At 46.7% G+C, this 26,708-nt stretch overlaps 1 protein-coding gene across 1 annotated transcript; it reads left to right on the top strand.

Moving 5' to 3' along the window:
- Nucleotides 1-206: 206 nt before the first annotated feature.
- SUSD3 (sushi domain containing 3) lies at nt 207-24,984 on the top strand (the record flags this gene model as incomplete). Its single annotated transcript, XM_079540415.1, has 5 exons — nt 207-291; nt 12,983-13,171; nt 14,629-14,776; nt 17,406-17,573; nt 24,771-24,984. The coding sequence occupies 5 exons, from the start codon at nt 207-209 to the stop codon at nt 24,982-24,984; spliced, it is 804 nt and encodes a 267-aa protein (XP_079396541.1).
- Between the last annotated feature and the right edge of the window lie 1,724 nt (nt 24,985-26,708).

Here is a 26,708-nt window from a genome sequence, read left to right as displayed (position 1 = left end):
CCGCCTCCCCCTCCTCCCGTTCCGAGCCCTGCGGGTGCCGGCAGGGGCGGGGCGAGGCGGGCTGGCGGCGGCTCCCGCGGGACTCCGACCCCCCCCGGCCCGGCGGCGGAGGGCGGGCGGAAGCGGCGCGGGCTGCACCTGCCGGGCTGCGCGGCCGGGCTGGGTTCGGCTCGGCTCGGAGCGGTGCGGCGCGGCTCGGAGGAGCCATGCCGGCAGCCACTGCGCCGGGGCCGGACGAGCCGCGCACCGCTGCGCCCGGGCGGGACGGCGGCGGCCCCCGCGGGTACACAGGTACGGGCACGGCGAGGTGCGGGACCCCAGCCCGGGTGGGGATGCGGAGCTCTCAGAGCACGGCGCAGTCCTCCGCCGGGGCCGCGGGCGGAGAACGGGGGATCACCGCGGGTGCCGGGCCGGGCGCTCGGGGGCTGGTGTCCCCGCTTCAGCCCCCGGCACAGGAACGCTCCGGCGGTCACCCCGGTCGCGGTCAAGGGATACGGCCCGCGCTGGAGGCTGCGGTGCCCCAAATGGGCAGCACCGGGTGAATTCCGGAGGATGGGAGTTCGCTCGCCCGGGTGCGGCGCGGGTCTGCGGGGGTCGGGCGGCGTGAAAGCGAGAGGCGCTCGGAGGGAAAGGTCCGGCACGTAGCGAGCGCTGCGCCGGGAGCCCGCGGAGCGAAAGAGCTTCCAACAGAGGCACGTTGACTGGGGAGAAAATGGAGATATCGGTGCTTTAATGAAACAGGGTGCTGCACCGAGGAGTAAAATGGGAAATGAATCACCGGTTTTTCGCTTCCTCTTCGCCCTCCGTCCCCCATCCAATCCTCCAGTTTCGTTGCTCAACTCGATCCTGTGGAGCCCAACAGCCTCTGTGAATCTCTTTGGGGGCGATTAACTTGATGGTAATGGGAACTGATAGAGGGTCCGGCTCTAACGCCGTGACCTCCGCACGACGCGGGGTCCGAGGAGATGCGGGGGGAAGCGGCAGCGGGGCCGAGCGGCTGCGGGTTCACCGCGCCCATCCGCGCTGCTGCGCGGTGCTCCGCGTCTCCCCGTGCCACGCAGCGCTCCCGGAACGCGGAGCCGTCCCCGCACTGCCCGTCTGGCTGTGGTCTCATCTGTCTGTGCGCTCCTCACGGGCGCTGTCGATGAGCCGGGTTTTATTACGTCGACAAAAAGAAGCAAACATCTCCAGGCTGACGGCGTAGCGGCGCTTTAGGTCGCATCCGCTTAAATGTGCTTAACTGTGCATTTAATTTGAATTTAATAGAGCAGTTCATTTTGAAAATATGGAGCGGGCTCTGGGAAACATGCTTGAGAATTAACAATTCGAATGCGAGCTGCTCTAATTTTTGCTATTGTTACTAATTATTGAGCTTTTTGTCTGCTGTAAAATCGTGTGTCGTTGGCTGCTCGTGTCGGTTGTGCCCTGCTGTGCCCGCAGTAAGGAGTACTGGGCAGGGCACGGCCCATGTTGTGCTCAGCCCTCTGATCCCACATAATCTTGTCCTGTGCTGATCTGTGGCAGGGCTCCCAGAGATGTGGGATCCGTGACAAACAAATGGCAACCAGCCTGGATTCCCCTCAGTTAATGCCTTGGGTGTTTGCAAACCTGACTGCGGGGTCAAACTGCATCACTTCATTCCTCACCTAGAAAACACGAGCATTTTACAGTCTGTACTTTTGAAGCCAGAAGAAGAGAATATAGCATTATGTGTGTTGCAGTGCTGTTCAGGACACATTTCTCCCGTTAGTAAAGAAAAGGATTTTGGGGGCTTTGTGTGGAGAGGCTGAAAGGGAGAAACCTGTATCAGGGCAGGGATGGCTGTGCAGTGCTCTCCCAGCTGGGTCCAACCAGAATAACCAGCACTGCCCTCCCCAGACCTGCTGCACCAGTGGTGTGGGCCAGAGGACCCAGAGAGGTGCTGAATTGGAGTCAAAAGGGCTGAAAGGAGCAGGGTATAGATGTGCCTGCATGCAGGTTTGCAGCTGTGGGGCCAATGGGCTGGCTGGCAGTGGGTCAGCAGTCCTTCTGCAAGTGCTCCTTCTGCACCTTACCGCTCTGGAGGTCTGCATACTTCTCAATTGGTTGCTGCATGTGGCTGAGTGCTTTAGATTGCTAAATTGTAGCTACTTGTATAGTTTTAAATTAAACTCTTGCTTGGGATGCTTAATTTAAAGTGGGACATGTTATTCATGCAGCGATATTTGCAGGAGAAGTGACCTCTAGGGAGAGCTGATGACAACTACTGTGTTTTTCATTTATCGTGTCCTTATTGGTGATCATTTTTCATTGCTGCTTTGATTGAGTAATATTTCCAGCCCGGAATGGCAGCATGGACAGATGCCCTCATGCACTCCTGCAGCGGATGAACAGAAATGCTTCAAGGTTTCCATTTCAATTAGTCTATGTATGGGAAAGAAGTTAGGAGAAGTTCATTGCAGCCTGATACTTGACCACTTAGGGCTCCGACAGCCTCGGGCAGGATAGATGTGTGGTGATGGTGTGCCCGGCTCCTCCCACTCCTGCTGCCTCCCTCACTCTCACCTTGAGAGCACGAAGGGTACTGAGTGCAGACCCAGCAGGGTGATTGCAGGCTCTGTCTGGAGAAACAGCAGAACTGCTCATGTAAGGGCTGACTGAGGCTTCCTGCCTGTCAGGAAGGCAGGGACGGCCCCGTGGCTGCGGAGCCGCAGTGAGCCCTGCGCTGGTTGTGTCGCTGGGGCTGTGCCGGGCTCCGGCTAGGTGGTACCCGAGCCGGCACATCAGTGCAGCCACAAAGAAAGCCGACAGAGGAAAGAAACATAAAACACGCTGGAAATATTTCTGTGCAGGACTGTGGCCCAGATGGGTCTCTTGCTGCTGAACTCTTGGCAGTTGTGGTTCAGTTTTGTCCCTCTGCCTTCCTGCACCAGGAAGGAGACTGCCTGCAGTGCAGCTGGGCAGTGTGCTGCAGGAGGCTGTGAGCAGTGCGTCCTGCTGGGCTGCTGGGAGAGGTCACCTGGCAGGCAGCTCTGAGGGAAAGGCCCCGTCTCTGGGTTGGGACCGACTTAGGCTGCAGTTTGCTGGGGGAGATATCCCTGTGTACGTGCTCTGGGTGGCTGTTGTGGCCCTGCTGGTGTGCACCAGGCTGGGTGTGCCTTTGGTGTCCCTCGAGGTATCGGTTCTTTTGTTACAAGCAGGTTTTTTTGCACTGAGTTTATCTCTGCCGGTGCAGCAACTGAAGACACGTCACTGTGAGCTTCTGGTTGCTCTTCCAGGAAAGCAAAGGCAAAGCTGTGCTTCAGAGCCACAGGTGCTGCACATGGTGGTGAGCTGGGTCCCAGCTCCTTGCTCTGGTCCCTACCTCAGTTTTTAGGCAGGCGGAGAAAATGTTCATCCTGAATTTCCATCCTGCAGAGCAGAAGGTGAGGTGACCTGGAGTGCATAGGCAAGGTAACCTCCATTTCCTTTTTCTCCCATGAGATCAAAGTGAAACCTTTTATTAAATAAGATACCTGAAGTGGCAGTCACAGATTTCCAGCCACACTTCAGCTCCTGTACTGCAGGATGCGAATCTCAGCGGCTGTGCATTTGCACCAGGCGTTGTTATTGCTTTGAGAGAATGATTTTTGTACTTGTCATGAAAACTCTAGAATGGTGCAAAATAGAGAAGAAGAGTTATGAGGTCGTCTACCACAGTCCTCCACAGCACAAGATTGTTCCCTGTTGTATTCTCCAATACCTTGTCCAGGCTGCTTCTAAATTACTTAGATATAGAGATGAATTATGTCTAGGCTTACAACTTTCTGTGAGGGAATGAAATGAGCCGAATGTCTTGGACCCAGCACACTGATGTTTCACAAATCAGAAGTCAGCTTCACACCATAAAGCCCAAACCACCCAAACTCAACCCTGGGCTGGATGTGGGCAAGACTGAAGTGGGCCTGCTGCCCTGGCTGCTCCTGCTGAGCTGAGCTGGGGGCCCATGGGCTCCCATCAGAAATCAGCACGGTGTACTCAGCCTATTGGTCAGTGCTGATGGAGCCGGCACCGCAGCATTTTGCCTTCAATCAATTGACAGGGACAAGGCAATGTATGGGATAGTTGCTGGTTTGCACTTGGCCTTCTTATTGTCATGCTGTCTTTCAAATGCTGTTGCAGATAAGCAGCTGTGCTACTGTGCAAAGCAGTTTGGACTGGTGCCGTGGGCCTGAAGAGCGATGGGAAGAGGATTTTGCATTTGCAGGAAGCCTGCCTGCCTTGCTTTTTGTTTTGTCTTCAGATGACGGTGAGAAATGCAGAAGTTGCAGAAAGAGCAAGTGCTCACCAAAATAAATCAATGGGTGCCTGGTTTGATAGCAGTTTGCTGGCAGCAGAGCCATATGCAGGTGCAGGGCCGGCCCAGCACCCCGCTTCTCGCTGTGTAGGGGAAGAGGACAGGTTAACTGCTTGCCTTTCCTGTAGTGCAGCCATAAGCAATTAACGGGCCACAGTAAAGGAGCCCCTCCCCTATTGAGGGCAGGCTGAGAGCTGGGACTGTTGAGCGTGGAGGAGAGAAGGCTCCAGGGAGAACTGAGAGTGGCTTGTCAGTATCTAAGGGGGCTGTAAGAAAGAAGGGAAGAGGCTCTTTAGTGGGGTCTGTGTAATAGGACAAGGGGAAGTGGTTTTGAACTAAAAGAGGGGAGATTTAGATTGGACATGAAGAAGAAGTTCTTTGCCCTAAGAGTGATGAGGCTCTGTCACAAGCTGCCCAGAGAAGTGGTCGTGCCCCATCCCAGAGACACATGGTCAGGCTGGATGGGGCTGTGAGCACCTGATGGAGCTGTGGGTGTCCCTGTTTGTTGCAGGAGAGTTGGACCAGGTGAACATTAAGAGTCCCTTCTAACTCAAACTGTGATTCTAGGACAGTGTGGTTTTGTGCAAGCAAGGAGGAGCTGCAGTGCACAGCCATCACTGTTAAAGCAGACAGAGCTAAGTTTTTCCCTCTTTGTAAATACAGCTATGGGCTGTCCCTGCCTGCTGTGCTGCCAGGATATGCAGCCTTCCTAGAGCTGCCAGCAGTGTATCTGGCTCAGACCGCAGTGTCGCGGATGTGTGCCGTGCCAGGAGGGCTGCCCTTTGGTCTGCTTGCCTCAGCCAGTTGTCACTGTGTGTAACCCACCTGCAATCATTTACTGCTTTAATCGACACCATAAACACAATGGAGTGGTTCCTTGTCCTTATGCTGCTGTCCCCATCCATCTTCATGTCATCTTCCACTGGCTCCTAGGGCTGGGGAGGCTGCGAGCAGCTGTGCTGATGGATTGCCACTGTGAATCACTGCCCTCAGCACAACCTGGCCAGAAGAGCCGGCCTGGCAGCAGGGAGATGGGAGAGACCAGAAGCCATGAAACCATGCAGGAGGTTCTTAAGTCTGACTGTTATTTTCTCAGTTCATGAATGATTTCTATCAGCACAGTAAATCGCGTGCTATTGCTAACTCTTTCAGACCAGTGTCTAAAAAAATCAATTATTCACAGAAATTCTTGCTGACAGTTGTGAGTGTCAGGACGCAGTTCTCTGGTGTGCAGTTAGCAGCTTCAAATAGCAAACTGAGAAAGGAACAGTAAAGGGGAGAAGTGCAGGCTGCAAACCCAATGCTCAGGTGGGTTCCTGTAGCTGGAAGCCATGGGGATGGGCAGAAGGTTTCTTTTCAAATAAATGTTTTGTGCAAATAGAGTTCTTATGCCCAGTTGTTTAGGGCCAAAAGTGAATGCTTCTATTTAAGGCAAAAAGCTTTTTTCATCTTCCCAAGCTCTCCTTTTGGGGTGGGTTTTGCAGTTAGCTCAGACCCAGGTTCCAGTGCCATCCAGCAGAGGTTGTCATGGGGCAGTTGTCATGTGGGAGTGAGCAGCTTCTTCATCTGCTCTTATCAGTGACAATGCCAGCTGCTCGAGGCAGATAGCCCTCAGCTGCAGTGAGGTGTGCCCAGTGTGTGGCTGCACTTGGTAGTGAGTGGGGGGCATCCTGGGGCTGTGCCACAGCACTGCCATATAGATCCAGGGGGACCTGGCAGCGCTACGCAGTGAGAGCAGCAGCCCTTGCCCTGCCCAAATGTATGGCAGGATTTGGATTTGTACCTGCTTGCTTGCAGGTTCAATGTAAAATCGCTGAAGTTAGGTGTGTAAAACAAAAATTAAAAAATTCATCTCCTATAAAGAGAAAAAGCCAAATGGTTTTACAGGTTTTAGCACCTCCTTAGGGGTGCTAAACCACTGTGCAGGTGAAAAGCCACAAAGATGAAGCATTTTCTGACAGCAAGGCCTTGTCTTGGAGCCAGTGGTAGGACTGGTGCTAGTGATGTATTTGTGTTAGAACTGGCTGGACGATGTGGTTTTGGCATTTTAAAGGGAACAAAAGTGAAAGGCTGATTCCACCAGAGCATCTGCTTTTAGTCAGAAGGTTCAGGTTGTCAGATTTCTACAAGAAAGTGCCTGGAGATGTCTCCAGACCTCAGAAATGCCTATCAGCAACATGGTCAATCAATATATATATATATATATTTATATAATGTAAAAAGTGCTCAGCTCTGACATTGTGGCATCATCAGTTTTTGTCCATAAAGCCGTTTATAGGAATGGTTTGAGCTCTGCTTTCCTGCCCAATGTGTGCACACTGTTTGCTGTGTTCACCCATTCTTTTTTGGCCTGTGATTACTTGCTGGTAAAGAGAATGAAGGTGCCTGTAAATACTGGCAGGGCTGCTAGCATTCATGGGCTCTTGGTTATCTCTGCAAGAAGGGAGGGCGTTGAGATAAGGAGAGCATGGTGAGTGGTTTGCTGAAGATTGGAGGCTCCTAAAGCTTGCCTGCTTTCCCACCAATACCTGATCCATGTTAGTGAGGTGCTAACTACCAAGCTGGGCACTTGGTATGTGGATTTCCCAGCATTCTGTAGAGTATTCTCTACAGTTTATTCAGTTTATTTAGCTCCATCTGCCTCAGCACATCTTATACAATCAGGGTCTGAGCAAGTGCAGGTGAAAAGCTCAATTCAAATTATTCCTTATAATTTTATCCCCTTTTGAGTTTTATTTTAGAAAGTAGGGCACAAACTGTGTGTTCTGCAAGTTGCATTGTTGATTTATCACCTGCTTTGGGGTGACAAATTGAGGAGCCCATCAGTAGCTCCATTCACTGAGCAGTCACAAAAGCAGCTGTTGGGTCTTTTCTGTTTGCGAACAGTTCACGTCAAGGCACAGTTCTGGTGTGCTCCATAGTGGATGCTTGGTTGATTATTATTTTTTCCACTTTCATTCTTTTTAATATGGAAATAAGAGCGATAATATGGAAAAAAGAGGGAGAGATGAATGCTTCACATTTGCCTTGTGGACCCTTCCTGTTCAGTTAAACTGTTAACTCTTCAGAAGTGCCATAACCCACTTTCTCAGTTCTGTTGGAAAACAGGGTAATAATGTGCAGAAAACCCATCTGTTCTTGTTTCTTGCTTTACTGGGGCCTTCATCAAATACCTCATTTTCCATCGAGTTCTTTTTTCTCAATTAATCTTTCCCATAAGAAACATATTCAGTATTGTCCCTGTTGCTAGATCCCAGAGTAAAATCTACAGATGAGAATAACCTGACTTTGATGTAAATTGGCAAAAAAAAAATCAATCACAGAGATGGCAGTACAGCGACTGGAACAAATCCTCGCTTAAGAGTAACATGAAAGACGCAAATAAGAATCATTTTACACCAATTCCAAATGTTATTTATGTTTGAAATGGGAGTGGATTGTGCGTGCTGTCAGCACACCCTAACCTAGCATCTTGGTGATGTGTGACTTGGCTTTGGCATGGATTAAAGCTGCTCACAGCCCTGCAGACAGGGAGCATTTCAGAGCTGGGAAGTGCTTAGTGCTGACTCCTAAATCTCACTGCAGCTTGTTTGATGCACCAAGGCAAAAAAGCTAGATGAAAAATACTGGGAGGACAGAAGGGAATCTGCCCATCAGTCCCTTCTCCTGTCCCTGCTCCGACCCTTCAGGTCCCGTGGTCTGAATGGATCTCAGCTCTCCATAGCCCTGAATGGGCCACCAAAAGGGAAGCTCCCTTGTGCCACCATGCTCTGCCATCATTGCTGTGTTGCAAGCAGTGCGTTGAAAAGTTAGTTTTCAGCAGGAAAGAATGAGGGAAAGCCATTGAGAGGAGCAAGCCTGAGTTTTGGGCTTGCATGTGATGGCAAATGGGCTCTTCTTACGTATGCAATCCAATTAGAGTCTGTTGGCTGCAAAATGGTTAACTTGATCTCTAATTACAGTTTGCTAACCAGACCTTTAGCTGCTGGTACACAGTAACAGGGAATGCTGCCTGGTCCTCATCTGTTTTGGAGGTGTGTGGGTTATGGGTGTGTTCCCTCTCTTCCCTCCCTTCCTTCGTTCTCCCATGGCAAGCTTTTCCAAGAGCTCCTTTGCGAGCTTGCTGCGGATGTTCAACATTACGCCTGTGACTTTAGGAACAGTAATTTCTAATGCGTGCTTTTCTAAGAAAATAGACTTGCAGAAATAATATCATCAGCCTGCTGAGTTTCTTCGGGTTTTATAGAACCTAATGTTCTGTCTATTTCTGGCATCTGGCTATTACAGCATGTTTTAGTTGCATTAAGTAGTCAACAATAAGCAAAGCAAAAGCTTGAATTATGCGTGTATGGAAATAATGAGGCGAAGTCACGGATGGCTCTATTTCTGCACAGACAGCAAGTGGCTATCTTAACAAAATGCTTTCAGATAGCTGCTGCTGTATTTTAGATCATTTTGGCATATACGTATGCAATGTATTTGATTTCCATTTGCTGTGTTTTGCTGTGTGGAGGGAGAAGGAGCACAGGCAATGTGTAATGGGCAAGCGTTCTTCAGTTACTCTCTCATTCTGTTTCCTTATCAGCAAAGCATGAATCTGCAGCATGCTGACAATGAAACCATATGGTAACTCTTCCTGACGAATTGATTTTGCAATACAGATGACCCTGTGTCTGCATGGAAGGAGGCTTTTTGGATTATTTTGTCTTAATTCTCACATTACTCTTTAAGTTTCAGCACCTGGAAGTTATATATTTGGATGTTTCTGAACTCAGTGGTTTGTGTGAATTAAGAATTAACAGAGCATGCTCAACTTTAGTGTTTTTACTTTGGGGGCAGTTATTTGTAATGTGAAATAATGTGTTTATTTGCTATAGCCAGTGCCCTCCTGTCTTGTCAGACAGCAGCTTCAGATTCCGACACTTTCTGAGTGTCAAATATCCTCTTAGTGTGAACTGAAGAAATGCATGGTATGAAGGATCTCTTTCTTTACGAGAGCGTGCATGTGTGCCCATAGGATACTTAAGGTAGTTGGCTCCTTATGCCCAAACTGGCCCATTGATGGTCTCTGGTCTGCAATGACTGCAGCTGAAGAAATGCTTTGGGTGGTGGGCAGCATGGATGAGGTGCTTTGTGAGTCCTGTGCAGTGAGTGAATGAACCAGCAGTTCTCTTCACAGCTTCTCTTAGAGCTCAAAATCAAGAAGTGATTTTCACCCTTTGCTTTGTAGGGGTGAGTGAGTTTTCTTCTTGTGCTTAGAAGTAGCAGCCTGTATCTGAAAATGTAAGCAGAGCACAACCTGGGACTGGGGAACAACTTATGAGTCATGGGAACTAGGTTTGGGAGACACATCAAATCTAGGAGGGAAGCCATGAAGCTAATCAAAACTGAACAGCACATCATGGCTGGGGATGTTTATTGTGAACTACTCACACGTGGCTGATAGGCTCACGGTAATGCCTTGCACAGTCCTCCCAGCTGTAACTGCTGCCTGCCAAGCATCACTCTGTGGGGCTTGAGATTCAGCTGTTGCAAAAGTGAAATAAGCAATATTTATGGCTCTTATTTGACATTACATTTCTGACTAGTGACAGTTACTGCAATCCAAGGCTTGATATTTTCTAGATATTTAGAAAATAAATACAAATTGAGATGTAAACCTGGCCAGTGTGAGTGTCTGTGCAGTGTTGGTATTTTATTTCAGCAGAAAATGCAGCCTCCATCACAGACCTCAGCTGAAAACAAAAATTCCTCCTTGTAGCAGGTGTTGTCAAACAAGCATGCCTGGAGAGCATTCAAAGGCTAGATCCATGCAGAACATCTCCTTGTACAAATACAAGGGTGGAAGCACACTGAAACAGTAATTTTCAAGAAGTGGAAGGATAAAAGTAAGCTGGCAGAAGAGTGGGTGCAATGAGTAACTGCAAGGACTTCATGGATCATTAATAGAAAGGGATGCTGGAGCTCACAAGAGAGATTCACAAATGAATTATTAGAAGACTATTGCCAAAGAAAATTAGGGCAAATCTGATCCAGTGGTTTTAAATCTGAATTTGGATAAAATTCAGAAGCTCGTACTGGCAAAAATCCCATCTGTGTCTTTCAATAAAAGCTCTTATTTAAAGGAAAAAAAAAAAAAAAGAAGCCTTTAATGTTTTGATGCTGGCCAAAGAAGAAATGGTATTGAAAAGCTCTAAGAAGAAGAAGAAACAGCATTTCTTGTATGGCCAGATGCAGATATGTGGAGTACAGGTGATGAACGTTTAGCTAAGGTTCTGTGTAAACACAAGCATAGGAGCTTTCAAAATTTTATCACTTATTGGATGTTGTCAAGAGGAGACTCAGAATTACTGCCTCAGTTACATCTGTGCAGGAATGTCATCTGGGAATGACATAATGCTATTACAGCCCTGGCCAAAGCAAGGAAATAACCACAGCTTAATGGCACTCTGGCAAACGAGTGGCTGTTGCAGATCTCTGCAGTGATCAAGTGAAGGAAGTATTTTTAAATAATAATGACGAAAGGTCACTGACATTCTGAGGTTTTAATCATTCAACATATGCAATTATGGGCAAGGACAATGCAGGCAAGTGTAAAAGTGCTGGCAACAGCCATGTGTTAGTCAGAATGACCAATGGTGGATTAAAGATTAAAAAAAAAAAAAAACTTGGAAGAAGACATCAAGAGATAAATTATCTGTTCTTTGGCTGTGTAATGATTCCAGGTAAAATGGCAAGTCTGCTGAAAGAGTCTAATGAGGACTGCTTAGGAGGCTGAGGAAATGTAACTTGAATCAGACTTGGCTCTGAGATACTTTCTGCATCTCTTGCAGCTAGAAGTGTCACTATATGAGCTCTAAGTATGTGATCTGGTACCTAAATATGCCTTGAAACTGTAAAATGCAATGATGTGGGTCTTTTGCAGCTTATGACTATGGCTTTTCAGAGCATCTTGGGTGTTTAAGGTGAAGAGAGAAGCTGGTCCCACTCCAAAGTGAGGTAGAAGATGGTCCAGCTCACACATCAGTGTGTTCCAGCGTCAGATGTTGGAAGGAAGGACAGGAGATAAGGGAAGTGACACTCTAGAAAAGGTTTGCTCTTGTAAAGTCAAGTTGCTGCCATTGTGAGGGGCTGAAAGAGAAGGCAAAACGAGCAGTAATAACCTATATGGAATTAAGAAAGGCATGTTTTTAAAATGCAGTCCTCAGTGCGTATTTACTTAGATTAAACCAGTAATTGACTCTGTGGTTTTATTGGTGTTTTGCTGAGATTCCTCTGGTTTTGGTTTTCCAGGGATTGGGTTTTTTAAGAGTGTAGACTGAAGATGAACCAGTAGTAAGCCCATCTCCTGCAGTTTGATCAGAGCAGCTTAGAGTTAATTAATGACTGGAGGGTTTTTTGGTATGAAAAAATGAAATAGATTTGATATCAACATTGCAGCTCTGTCCAAGTGTTCTTGAGGAGACTATTAAAACTCTCAATTTCCTTCTATTTGTACATGTGGAAAGGCATATTTTTCTCTCCTTTATTATTTTCTATGCCATCTTGGTGTTTGCCACTCTGGCCTTGCAAGAGCAATCCCATTGCCTCTGAGCTGCCCGTGGCCCTGCTGAAGTCATCTGGAAATCAGCTGAGAGAAGGGAAATTTGGTTTCTGATGCAGAAGCAATGGTGCTATTAAGTAAGTGAGTGTTAGACATAATAAATAAGTAAATAAATAAAGCAATTCTCAGGTTCTGTCAGTGCACAGGTACAGGAATGGAAAAATGCAGTGGTTGTTATTGAAGTATAGTTGGATATTATGTGTTGCCTTCATGACTGACCATTAACATTTATGTTAAAAATGAATGAAACAAGGAATATTGTGGCAACAAAACTTGATGTATAAAGCTAGCGGGTGACAATATGTTGCTGAGAGGAGAATAACTCAAAGAACAGCTGTATGTACTGCAAAAAATAGAAAGAGAAAAGCCAAAAGGAAAAAATGTGTAACGCATGAGTGATACAGAAATGTTTGTGAATGGAAATGAAGATGTGATGTCTCTCTTTGGCCACTTATCTCCTTTTCCCCTCCATGTGCAAAGGCTGTAAGAGTTGTCAGCTCATCTTAGCCAGGGCTAGCAGAGGTGCAGTAGTCTCTGAAAATGAGAAGATTCTTTAAGGTTGTGATAAGAGGCTACCATATAGACTGGGGTGCTGGAGGATGTGGTCAGTCCATTAGGTCTTGGAAAGTTTGTGTGAGAGAGGATGTGTCATGAATGTTCCCTGAATGGAAAATGCCATCCTGAGTACTTAATTAAACACAGAGCCCAGCAATACGAGAACGCGTCCAATGAGACCATGCCACTCATAGATCAAATTCTGTTTTGTTTGAGTTTGCCTGGTTTTATTTGTTTGGTTTTAATGTTCATTGTGTAAAAGAAGCTGTGTAGCATCATAAGTGAACCCCATTGCATCGGGTGGAGAGCAGAGGAGCTTCTGGCTGGCGTTACAGGGTCTGGCTATGGACTGGCACCTGGCAAAGCAAGCAACATTGCCTGTGCAGAGCTTTGTTCCTTGCTTTGCCCATTAACTTGGGCTGATTTAAAATATGATTACGATCAACCAACCAAAGTGAACCTCCACTTTCTGCTCTCATTTTGCATTGCCTCGTGTATTTGTTCTGCAGGGCAGTGCAGCCATGTACCCCCTCCCCAGCTGGGCACCCTGCAGATCATTCATGGCAATGGCACAGCCGTCGGGACGGTCATCGCCTTCCAGTGTGCAGCCGAGCACCAGCTGGAGGGGCCGGGCGTCATCACCTGCATATGGAAGGGGAACGATACCCAGTGGACGGCAGAAGTGCCCTCCTGCAAGCGTAAGGCTCTTCCAGAACCATTCCCAGTCCCTCTGGGCTGCAGTGTAGTTATTTAGCTTTGTGCATCTCCTACAACCTGAGGATTAATTCTAGACATCTGTGCAAGAAAAAAGACAAATTCAATTTCCTTCAAAGTTGCCCCCGCTGACTGTAATTGCGCTCCATATGTGTTCTGACATCGTTAATTATTGTGACATAGAAAAGACTCCATCGGATTTCTGCCTGATCTTACATCACCGGCTCTGGTAGAGTTGCACCCAGAACAAACATGGCTCTGTAACTACAGGGCGTTCTGCTCTTTACGAACATCTCTTGTAGAGATATGACCAACTAATCTGCAAATGTATTTGCAGACCTCTAATCTGCTGGCTTTCATTTCTGAAGATAACTTGCTGTAAAAGAAACACAGCAATATTTTTCAACAATATCAGGCTGTTGCCTGTGGGAAGCTGCATGGGAAAGTTACCATATTAACAAATAGCATTTGAATGGCACATCATTAATTAACTTTCATGCTGTGTTTCTTCTTATTTATTATAAAACAGTTAGTAATTTGACTGGAAGTAGACTCGAGCAAAAATCTACTGCATGGTACTCTGAGCTGAGCTTTGTAGTATCTGAACTGGGGAGCTCAGTTGGTATCTCAGATTTGTATCATTTTAAATCATTGGTAGTTGGGTAGCTCTTTAGGCTCTTATCAGTCCTTCTGAAATTCAGGCGTTCATATCTCTGATTTAAGAGACTCCAGTAAAGAAAATAAATGACAGAAACCCTCCACTTTGTGTAGAGCTGAACCATTCCTTGTGCTGGTATTCGTGTTGGAAGAACTAGATGAGTTCTGAAGTGAGATATGTTTAGAGCTCAAAATGAGGTGGCAGAGGTCTGCATTAGCTTTGCCATACCGCATTCTCACTCCTCTTTTGTCTGGATAAACTCATTTCTGATGTCAGATCACTTGAATACTGAGCCTTACAGATACCACCCTTCCATCCCCAAACAGAGGAAGACCAGTTGGTCACTTCCTGGCATATGGCATACCAAAACATAGAGCCATCCTCAGTATAAAAGGCTTCTTTAAACCCACATACCCTTCAGTGTTTGTGTTTGCACTTCCACTCCTTGTCAACCATTGATTAAAACAGTCTGGTAGCTTGTCTGCATTTGTTAGACCGACCAAGTTGTGCTTTTTAGTTGCAGTGCTAAAGGCATTGTGTTTAACTGCAATGCTAAAATACTTGTGAACAATGACTTATAAACAGGAATTTTTAATTAGCCCAGTTTAAGATCTGTGTAGCTTTAGGTTGAAGCCAAGATACTTCAATACTGTAACACATGCTTAACACTGAGCTGTTATTAGCGTAAGTGTAAAGCAGGTAGTTTTCAGCATGGTTTAATGAAAATATGAGCGGTAAATGTGTTGACCTCAGAAACGTTTTCCTGTGTTTGCCTTGCTGCAGCCATATCGAAGTATGAGACTTTTGGATTTAAAGTTGCAGTGATTGCTTCCATCGTGAGCTGTGCCATCATTCTGCTGATGTCCATGGCTTTTTTAACCTGTTGTCTCATCAAGTGTGTGAAGAAAAGTGAAAGGAGAAGGACTGAAAGGTATGTCAAGAGAAGGTTTTTAGACCTGGCATAAAAGGTGTACGCCATGTGCACTCCATTGCTGTGATAGCACAGAGCTCCTTTCCAGGACTTGATGCTTAGAACACCATGATGATGTAAACTACTTAATCCTTCATTTGTAGAGGAGAACTTAGGCAAAGGAAAATGTAAAATCAAAACTATTTAGGTGCCTATTTTTTTTAATATTGAATGACTAAAGTGGACCTGGACAGATCTAGATCTACCCAGAATTACGCAGGAGCTGAACATACAAGTCTTGCTCTCTGGCCCAGTCTCTCTCTCCTTGAATTACTTAAGTTTGGCTGTATCTTCACTTCTCTTCTTCTCTCTCTTCCTTTTTATTCCTTTGCTCTCATCGAACTCCTCTGGGAAATCCAATCTACCATGTCAAAACCATCAAAGCCTTCACCATCTGCAAAGTGTGCTTAGTGCTGTCACACAGATGCGACAAACGAGAGCTGGAAAGACTTAGGATTTTGTCATCCGGCTTGAAGCACGAGACAGTGGGCAGAATTACAAACAGACAAGGAAAGAAGTAAAATTTATTCATCCAGTCCATTATAAAAACTTATTGTGAAGGATGACTGAGTGACCAAATGTGTCTGAATGCTAAATTCAAGCAGTTGTTGTTCATGAGAGCATCCACTCAAATTTACCTGCTGCAAAAAGTGTTCTATGTGCACCTGCGCTTCATTTCCTTCTCACTTTTCCCTTCTTCTCCCAGTGGGCTGGCTGCTCCCAGCTGAAGCCAATGAGCTGCACTTCTTGTTGATTTTTAGCCACCTCTTGCTTCAAAGAAGCATTTGAAGTGAGGTAACGGAGAGGACCCAAGTGAAGGTCTCTGTGCTCTGAGCTGTGTTTTATTCAGACCTGGGTGGGAGCCAGACCTTCTCTTTGGGGAAAAATTCTGTAATTTCAAAATCTGACTGAAGCCAAAATATGATTTTTTTTTTTTCCTCATTTCCCTTGAAAGGATTTTGCATGGCAAAGAAGCCTTTGGTGTCATTCATAGTATTAGGTTTTCACTCACAGCATGAAATAAATTTTGAAATGAAAAGGATGACTGGCATTTTCAGGATTGCTGCTTTTCTTTCTGATAAGACTATTCATATCAAAGTCCTTGTTATTCATTTATTTAAAATGAAGTTTTGTCAAAATTAGCCATCCGCATGACTTTGATGTCTTGTTATTTTTCTCCTACCAGAGAAACAGACTTTTATTCTGGGCATTTTTACCCAGTTTTGCCCCAGGACACCAAATGGTTCCCTTTGCTTCCCAATGTACTGCTGCCCTCTGTCCTGTGGCAGTAGCCTTACTGCAGCTGGGTGTCTGAGAGCTTGAGCAAGTGCACATAGAGGGAGCCTCTTCTGTTAGATCACTTGATGTAGTGGGAAAATGAGGACCAACCTCTGGATGCACAAAGTGTTTCTTGGTCCAAAGAGGAGATGCAGGTTTGGTAATACAAAGTGAGAACACTTAGGAGGAGGCTGGTTAAATAAGTGTCTTTTAGGCCATCTCTGAAAGAAAAGGCAGTCTGTATCTGCAGAGCAGGGAATGTGTCCTCATCTCCCCTTCAGCTTTGAAATCTACCTGTCTGCTTTTTCTGGCTCTCATAGTAGATCTGCTAAAAAAGGTCACCTCTGCCTACAAGCCTGCTTGTAAGGTTTCTGATGATCCAACAGGACGTGCCATGCTGTGCTTTGTCCCTGCATTTGGGGAGATGTCAGACAGAGGCATCCAAATACCCTCCCATAGCATAGCCTACTAACAGATCTCACCCCATGGCACAAGCATAGCACCCATTTTCTTTGGTAGAAGCAGGATTGCGTCCTGAGAGGATGGAGAAGTCATGGAAATGAGCATTGCCAGTCCTCACAATCTAATCTCATCCCAGCAGCCAATGTGATTGTTAGTGACTCTGTGAATGTTAGAACTCTTTTAAAAACAGGAAAAGCAATTGTGATTTTTTTTTTCTTTTAACCCTAGAACTGGAGAAAGCAGTATGACAAGTGCCTTGGGCACATCCAGGAGGAAATTCTGAAGGCAACCAAACACATTCTTCTCTTCAAGAAGTCAATAAAATCATATAATCATTAAGGTTGGAAAAGACCTCCGAGGTCATCTAGTCCAACCGTCCACCTACCACCAATAGTGCCCACTAAAGCATGTCCCTTTGTACAATATCTAAATGTTTATTGAACGCCTCCAGGGATGGTGACCCCGCCACCTCCCTGGGCAGCCTGTTCCAGTGCCTGATCACTCTTTTGGAAAAGAAATGTTTCTTAATACCCAATCTGAACCTCCCCTGTTGAAACTTGAGGCTATTCCCTCTCATCCTATTGCTGTTATCTGGGAGAAGAGGTTGAGCTCCGCCTCACCACAACATCCCATCGGGCAGCTGTAGAGAGCAATGAGGTCACCCCGAGCCTCCTCTCCTCCAGACTGAACAATCTCAGCTCCCTCAGCTGCTCCCCATATGACACATGCCCCAGCCCCCTCACGGCTAGTGAGATATTAGATTTAAACTCCTGTAGGTCTGTGGTCAGATAAAAGCTCAGGTATGCAGCTGTTCATCACAGTGCTGTTTTACTCCTTGCTTTATTCACAGGGACATGCAGCTGTGGTATCAGCTCAGAACTGAAGAACTGGAGAACATGCATGCTGCTTACTTTGGTTATAAGGGAAGGAATAACAACAACAACAACAAGAAACTCAGGAATAATTCTGTATTTGACGATGTGACTAACATGGCATATGACAACCAAGGCTTCTACAGGTAAGGTTGTTAAAATATAGTGGTTTTGAATGAGGTTGTTGAAGAAATTTTAGTATTTGCCAAAGATGTGCTTAGCAGACTGCTCTGAGGAGGTCAGGGTATGGCAGCAGCACTGACCTGGAGTAGGCAGGCTCACCTGCTGGGGCAGGACATATGGGTTTCCTTGAGCTTGCTTGTGCTGTGGGAGTTGTGTTGCCCAAAGGTGGCAGAGCAGAAAAGCTGAGCACATGGTTATTCACAGCAGTGCTTGGTGAAGCCTGACGTGCAGAGAAGGTTGCGCCAGGTTAAGTGGAGAAAGGTTTTTAATTGGCTTTGTTAAGTGGATACTAAACAGCAGCAGGTAAGTGGCTACACTGTGTGGTTGCGTGGTAGCAAGCTTGCCTAAGAGCCTTAGGAGAGGAGCTAACCAGGGTCAGCCCAGGGTGTTCCCATTCCTCATTGCCTGGAGGGCTCTCCAGAGAAACATGGCAGTCAGTATGTGCAGGGAAGCACAGTGGGATCCTGAGCTGCAGTGTGCCACTGCCCCATAAATGCCACCGTGGTGGAAATCCGACCCTGTGGCTGCCCAGAGAAATGTCCATGCTGAAACGAGGTGTGCCCTGTGGTGTGAATGCATGTGGGGTGGGCAGAGGTGTTTTTATTGGTTCAAAAACACCTCTGAATGTGTCCGGATGTGTTGTCACCAGCGAAAGAAATTTGTACCATCTGTACAAATACATGTCATTGTGCCTTTGATAACCTCTAAGTGCTCCTTTGTCATTGTGTATGGTATATACAGCACGATCCTTGTTTGCTTTTAATTCACTGCTCCTTTGTAGAGCTTTTCTGAACAGCAATACCTGTGATTTGTAGTGGTTACCTGCAGAAAACAGCTTTATGCAGATTGCAAACCTGCTTCCATGTCACAGTGCAGCTGGAAATTTTATTCCAATGGAGCACTTACATGAAAGTCTGATGGCTGTTTAATCAATTCTTAGCTTTGGGTGTTTTCAGAAAGATGTATAAAGCTAATTGAATGAAATTTATAACCTTAACAGTTTTCAGAAGTCTTAACGATGCAATTTTCAACTTTGGACAACTTCAGTCTTTCACAGTGTAAATGTTTTGAAAAAGTGTAATCTGCTTTTAAAATAGCAGGGATAAATAAACACAGGGCTATCTACAGGGCTTAGAGCTCTGCTGGAGTCTCAGCTCCTTCTGCTGCTTATCTACACCACTCCACAGGGCAGAAGCTGCTGTGTTATGTTTACCGAATTCTGTACATCTTTTCTTAACTGAAACGAGCAGGGAATACACAATTCTTCTGGATAAGCGGCTTCTCTGGGGCCAGAACTAAACAGTTTGATTATTTCTTTAGAAAACTGGGAGGGTGTGCAGTTCCCCAGTGGGGAAACACAGAGGGCAGGAGGATAATGCCTGCGAGCTCTGTTTTTACTGCTTGAACAGTAGAGGTGCTGTGTTGGGCACTGGGGCACATACCCACCTCCTGATGCACGAGGTCACTGTCAGCTTGCTTTGCAGGATGCAGAGGTGATGTGATCCTGGCTAATGACTGGTGAGCAAAAATCAGCTGGAAGAACTGGGTATCTTGGGGTATCAAGGGGTATCATGCTGTGCACAGCAGAGGAGGGGTCTAGCTGTTTCTCTCATAAAGAACAGATGCTGTTTCTAATCGGACATAGTATCCAAGCTGTTACAGGCCAAATAAAATGGTTTTGGTATTGCTCTAGGAACAAGCGTGGTCTGTTATCAGTTCTTACCACACTCTCTTTTCTCACCCGAATAAGGTCTACTTAATCAGGGTTAGTAAAAGCTGTTCCCTTTTCCTGTTTATTTCTGTTAAGTGGATATACGCAGAGGATGAGGTGTGGAAATGATGCTAACGTGTCTCGTGCCAAGTCTCAGAGACAACAAGTGGTCTGTCAGCTCTGCACCCCTTGCAGGACAGAATGGTGCGTGTCGCAACTAGGTGAGGTCTCAGCATGCTGTGCTCCAGAGATGTCTTGGCTGATCGTTGTTCAGATGAGAACAGCCTTTCAGACTGATCCAGATCTTGCCTATGTACATTGTCTACCAAACAGTTTGATTTGCTGCTTTAAGGAACAAATGTGCTTTAGTAACAAATACAATGAAAAGCCAGTTCTTTCAGGCAAGGCAAGACACAGGTTATATTTTGTAGAGTAACTCAGGAGCACAACACTATCATCTGTTGAAGTGATGCCTTAGTTTGCTGATGAGATCATTTTGACTGTAATGAGGTACCATAACAGATCCAAAATGCTGACATGAAAGTTATAAATAATGCAGGACCTGGCTGTTGGACAACTCAGGCTCCAATGTGTTGTTCTGATCCTGTCTGCCCTAAAACGAGGTCCTCATCCCTTCATGTTTGAAGTGTGGAACAAATGTGATGAATATGTAGTTTCACTGGAAAACACAGAATTTTAATGACAGCTGCTGTAACTATAATGAGTCCCATTCTCGCTTCTTGGGTGTGTGAACAAATTGCTTTAAAATGCTGAGAAACATGTTTACGAATACCTGGGATCATTAATGGCTGTGTAGTCTCTGTTGATGCTGCTGCTTCACTTGGGTATAAGGAGCCATAAGGAGGTTAAAAATAGCAAATTTTAGCAGCAGCTCATACATGCAGGAGCTGTAAGCCTATTTGCTCTTTTATAATATTGGAATAGTTCACTAACACTGAGTAGGAACAGCAAGTTACAAGGTACAGGGAACTGGGAGGGATATGCTTCCCCCAGAAGGTTGGAGCAGAGGCAGCAAGTTGCTGCATGAAACAGGGCTGGAGATTAGCAGAAGGCTGATCCTCAGCTGCAGGAGATGAGAGCAGCCTATGGGCATCCTGGCAGCCAGGGTGCAATGCTTGCAGAATTGTGGCAGAATGAAACCAAGGATGTTAAATTCATCCATCCAAGGTGAAAGACCGTCCTCAGAACGGCAGACAGCATCACGCTGCTTTGGATTAGATGGTCACCACGGGTCTCATGAGGACATCAGACATCAGTACTTAAAGTGCCATTCTAAGTTTAAGAGGCTTTTGTTTTTGTTTTTCAAATGGGTAAGCTCCTGAGCAGTAAATTTGAGTAAATTGAAGTAAATTTGAGTCTGTTGCCTTGGGATCCCTGCCTGGAGCCAGGAAAGCCGGGCAGCCTGAGCCAGCAGCCGCCTCTTCTCCACGAGGCAGTGGTGCCTCTGTGACAAATCACTAACATGTGCACCAGCTCACAAAGCCAGCGTGGTGGCAGGCAGCAAACTGCTTTTGGCACATGAGGGCAGTAAAGGCAGACGTGGCTGTGCCACTGGCACAGTTACAAACTGACACGCAGGAAAGGTATGGAAGTAGTAGTGAGAGTCCAAGGGAGAATGGACAGTCCAGTGTTTTCACGCTGAGGGAGAGCTGAGTTCACCTGGAGATTGACTCCTTTTCAACATCTTTATCAAAGACATTGGCAGTGGGATTAAGTGGTTAAACTCAGCTGGTTTTCTGATGACACCAAGCTGTGATGCAGTTAACACAATAGAAGAAAAGGACACCATTCTGGGGGTCCTCAGCATACTCAGAAAGTGGGCACATGGCAATTTAATGAGGTTTAACAAGGCCAGGTGCAGAATGTTGCACTTGGGTTGGGGCAATTGCAGACATTCTTACAGAGTGGGAGAGAGTAAACTGGAAAGGACAGACTTGGAGGCCCTGATGGACAAAAAGATGCAAATGAGCCAGCAGTTGTACTCTTGCAGCCCAGAAGGCCAGCAGTAGCCTGGGCTACGTCACCAGAGGGGTGGCAGCAGGGAAAGGGAGGTGATTTTCCAATTCTACTTGGCTCTTATGAGTACAGTGTCTGGACCTGGTGCCTCCAGCATGAGAAGGATGTGGAGTTGTTGGAGTGGGTCCAGAGCAGGGCCATTAAGATGATCAAGAACCTGGAGTGGCTCTCCTTTGAAGAAAGGCTGAGGGAGTTGGACTTGTTAAGGTTGGAGAAGAGAAGGATCTAGGGAGGCAACATGACAGCCGTCCAGTACTTGAGGAGAGCTTACAGAAGGGGACTGACTTTTCACATGGTCTGATAGTGATAGGATAAGGGGAATGGCTTTAAACTAAAAGAGAAGAGATTTAAGTTAGGTGTTAGAAAGAAATCTTTTACTCAGAGGGTGGTGAGGACCTGGCAAACAGCTGCCTGAGCTGTGGGTGCCCCATCCCCAGAGGTGCTCAGGGCCAGGCTGGATGGGGCGCTGGGCACCCTGAGCTGATGGTGACAGCCCTGCCCATGGCTTTAAGGTGCCCCTCCAACCTAAGCCATTCTGTGATTCCATTCTATGATTCCTTTTACTCCTCTGTCAGCTGAGAGGACAACCAGATAGAAACCAGCCTCACTCAAAAAATACATGTAAAGATCAGCAAAAAAACTTAGTGATTTTTCCCCCCCGCTGTGAAAGCCTTTGGAAGAAGCAACATTTGGACTATTCTTGAGGTGAATTATTTTACACAGCTCTAGGCCAAGTTATAAAGCATTCTCTGTGAAGTAGCGATCTGACTGCAGGAGTGAGTCAAATGGAAAAGCCCACGTCTCGGTAGGCTTCAAGTCCTCCTTCACATATCCACTGCAGCTGGAGCATATTATCAGCAAGAAAAAATCTCTTCTGCAGAGAAAGAGGCTAGTGTAATCTCCCACAGAAGATATTTTTAGCACCTGAATTTTTGTGCTGGAGCCCTTTTTGACTATAAGATGCATTACCGGTGTGCCTGGCATAGAGCAAGTAAGGGCAATCCAACGCAAAGGATGTCCAAGTGAAAAGATTTCCCCCAAAAAAGCTAACGTGCTCTTAGGAGAGGCAGCTTGGCGTTTTGAGTCGACTCAAGAAGCAGTGCGCAGAGTTGGAGAAATTAGCTCATAGCTTTGGCCTCCACAGTGAAACAGTGTATTTTCTTTTTCCCTTTGATGTAGTGAGGCTGAAGTTTTCCACTACCTTTTATAAGGGGTTCCACCGGAGGTGCAAATCAGAACCTTGTGTTGCTCTGAACAGTGTCAGCGTGTGCCCAGGCCCATGGAGGACATGGCTGTTGGCCAGAGGGGGAAAGACCCTTGGCCACGTTCCCATCTTTCCCTCTGTCCTATCGGGGCAGTTTCCCAGCTGCTTCCCCCCTCTAAACATGTTAGTAGAGGAGATTACAAAGCTGAAGGATCTGATGGCCTTTTGCTGGCAGCATGCTGTGGTGCAAGTTTACTGCAATGAGGGGCAGTGCTCATGCTGAGAGACAAAGTGCTGCAGGGCTGGATGGAAAACACAAATAGTAGTAGAAGACACCAGAATAGCCTGAGTGACTGTCACAGCCCCCCACCAGGAGCTGCAGAGTGAGGGGATGCATCAGAGGGAGAATTAAGGCTCCAAAACTTCTACAGTAGTGACTTCCTGCAAGACAGTCGGGGTCCCCAAAGTGTCTTCTGCACCTGGTGCGCCATGAGGGGCTGTGGGAGCTCACGCTGGTTCTGCGTTTTCATTAGATTTCGTGTTAGAAGTCAGACTGCCTGAGCTTGGCTGAAGATGCTGCTGTCCTACACGCCGAGCTGGATCTCTGGCTGTGCCTGAGCTCTGCATGCCGTGACCTGGTACCAGGCTGGCTGCACAAGGGGCAGAGCTGAGCTCATTTCTTCCTCTGAGCTTCCATTTCTTCAGTCTGAGCCCACAGCTGGTGTGAGGACCCAACTGCCCAGGGATGCAGTCTGCATGACATCCTTGTGTGTGGAGAGCAGCAGTGCTGCAGGAAGCAGTGCAGGGCTGACTCCACTGCAAGAAGCATCTGGTGAAGCAGCTGCAAACAACACAGACTGTGTCTCATACAGTGTGCACAATCTATGCCATTCCCTGTGTGAGGGCTGTCTGGTTGTGCAGCTCTTAGGAGGGGGGAAGCAGACTCTGGCACAGCCGAGGGGCCTTTATGTGCTTTTTATATAGACAGCTGCGCTCTGTGTTGTCCCAACCTGAGATTCTCTATTCATTTCCCCTTATCAGTTATCATGGTGCTTTGTGCTCCACCATCTCTCTGCCACTGAAGTCTCAGCACCTTCTGATGCACCTATTTCACAGAACTGCCAGGCGGGGGAAGTGGGCTGTGGTTTAGTCTTGGGGCCCTGTGTCAGTGGCAGGAGTTACAGGGCACGTTTCCTGTTTACTTAATGTAAGAGAAATAAAAATGCAGTGAAAGAGAAAGCAGAACCAACCAATCAAAGCCTTGCTCTTTTGTGTCAGCAATTTGCACTTATTTCTCAAATGTCAAGTATTTGCATCTAGGTGGGATATTCAGCATGTGACACTCCTGGATGCTCTCATGTTTCCAGCTAGGAATACAGGGATTCTAACCTTCTGACTAGGATGGTTTGGAGTAGCCCAGTTGGAAACTAGCATTAGGGGGCCAAAAGGGGTCATATTTTCCCTGCTAACCTGGGCACCTCCTTGGGTTCTGTTCTGTGCTGATCAGTGCCATCCCGGATTGAAAGCAGAGGTGGTTTCAGATGCTTTACACTACCTGTCTGTAGTTCATGCCCCAAGTAGTTTCGTAACAGCTTTCCAGTGAAGGAGGAGATTTAATGTCCTCTACAAGACAGATGTATCTGCAGTGTCTGTGCCAGAGCAGTTACTTGTAACAGTGCTTTTATTTTCTGCCCTTTCCCTGTGATTCTGTGCATTCCTGTAAGAAGCATGCTTCCCGCGAGCGCTCCTGCTGGTTTCCTGCAGCCAATGCACGCAGCACACAGAGGCTGCATAGGATGTGCACAGGATAGGGCCAGGCTGTCCAGGATGCAAGTGCACAGACTGCTGCATTCCCCTCTAACCAAGCAAGGGCTTTCCTTCTGCACCACTCACAGCACTCAAGTGCTCTTAGTAGTATTCTGTAGTTAGCACTGCATTAAATTGAACCTGGAAGCTCATTTTATTGAAAATAAAAAGATGACATCTGCTCCAACTCTACAGATCTTTCCAAGGACTGCACCAGCTTTTACAAACTCAATTATTTGCACCACTGCCACCTACTGCTTTTAATGCTGGAAGAGGCTAGTCCCTGTGTTACAGCACAAGCAGTTTGCAAAGTGCCCGATATGCAAATAAAACAGATTGGAAGGTTCTGTATTCTCATTAGAGCAAGCAAAACTGAAGTAACTTTTCCCTTCATGCCTACAGATTCCAGGAGGAGTGGACTCGGGACATGGCAGCTTCGGGGCGCTGCAAAGCCAGTGAGCGGCTGCCCAAGCTCAGCAGCAGCAGCAACACACCTGAGAGACCCACAGTGCCGGGACACAGCACTGCTCTGCACACAGTGAATTCAGTCCATGTGGTTGAGGTCTATGGACACACAGACAGATACAACAAACCCAGGTGTCAGATACCTGGCTAGCTGCTGGCTGAAGTGCACTTGCTTCTCTGGACCAAAAAGAAGTGGATCAAAATAATGTGCCTTAAAGATAACGCAGGAAGTTAACTATTCATTTGAATCTGAAAGTTTTATATATTACAAAGTGGTTATTTAACAGGAATACTTTGAGGTCTGATATAAATAAAATAAGGAATGTTGAGGCTGGCTGTCAGCAGCCATTCTCTGCAGTGCGCTGTGTGTTGTGGCCGTGGCAGAGCACCATGGCTTTGTGTACCTCCGGAGAGGAATGGGAGCCGGTTTGTGTCTCTGCCTCATAGAAATTCACTGGTGATAATTACACACTCATTATGCCTTCCTTAACCCGTGTTTATTGTAAACATATCAGGAAGAAAAATCCCCCATATTTTTACACAGCGGTATGATAGAATGACAGTAAGATGTTTTTTAATTAAAAGCCCCTCTTGTTCTGCAGAAGGGAGGCCTTACTGCTTAATTGCACTGCTCTGTGTTTAGAGGCCATGGATGGAGTGGTGCACACACTGTCACACACATGTCACAGCCGCAGACCCCCAGCTGGTCCAGGAGCCCTGAGGAGCTGCTGCTGCTGCACCCAGTGAGTTTTTACCCAGCAATGACATTGCAGCCTAGAGTAAAGCAAGAAGACAGCAGGTGTTTAGGTAAATCTGATTCCGTGATGGAAGTAAAAGTAGTAATGAGTTAGCAAAGCAGAATTTGAACCATCATTGCTGCAGCTTCAGGAAATTGTGAAGGACGAGGAAGGCTGGGGAAGGTGCAAAAGGGCTTTAATAAGGGGAGAGCTGAGAAGCACGAGAAGTGCCAGGGAAAAGGTGCTTCTGATAGCCACAAAGAGCACAGAAGGCCACAGGAAGCAGCAGTGCAGGTGGGCGCATTCAGTGCCTCCGCGCAGAGCACCAGTCACTGGCATTTATTGAGGTGTCTAATCCAAGAGGCAGCACAGTTACAACAGGATAAGGAAACAACACCCATGCTGTCTTTCATGAGATTTGTGGCTCCGTTCCCTCTGGGTCTGTGCTCAGTTTATGACAGCTGCACCCCCTGGAGTTGGTTTTATTGCTCACATAAACATTATTTATTGTCAGGAGGAAAAGGAGCACTGTGCGGGGAGATGAAAGCAGCTGAGAACCTATAATAGAGGCTTAAGTACACATGCTTATTAACCCTTAAATGCTTGGCAGCCAGTGATCTCAGGTTCAGGTTCCCATTTCTGCTCCAAAGGAAGTGCGTTTCCATGTGCATTTTATGGAACAACTGAAACACCCCGAACTGCACACACAAGCACAGTGCAGCCCCCTCCCTGCAGAGGTGCTCAGAAATGAATCGTTGCACATTGCAGGATGATAGGATAATTCCTTGATGATAGGATAATTCCTTGCAGATGAAAAACCTGCCAGCTGTGTTTGTCAGAGTACTGCTCATTTTCTTTCCCTGCCCTGGGCTTTAGGGCTGCTCTCCTGGAGCAGACAGCTCTGCTGGGACTGCTGCACTGCTCTCCTGCTCAGCTTTGGCTGCTTGCAGAAAACTAAGAGATAGTTTTTAAGATCTTAAGCTAAGTACTGATGAGGGACTGGTTTTTAAGCCAGCTGACACGCTGTTTGCTGTAGGAAAGCTTCTGATCCTGACATCCTTTTAAATGAAAATCCACTCTTTGGAACAAATGAAAGAGAATCTGTTTGCCATGCTGGTAAGGCTCAGTGTCTATGCAG

The sequence above is a fragment of the Tetrao urogallus genome (assembly GCF_951394365.1).
Source record: "Tetrao urogallus genome assembly, chromosome: 10".
Classification (NCBI taxonomy): domain Eukaryota; kingdom Metazoa; phylum Chordata; class Aves; order Galliformes; family Phasianidae; genus Tetrao; species Tetrao urogallus.
The sequence above is the reverse complement of the archived record's forward strand: the minus strand, read 5'-3'. Positions and strand labels throughout refer to the sequence as shown.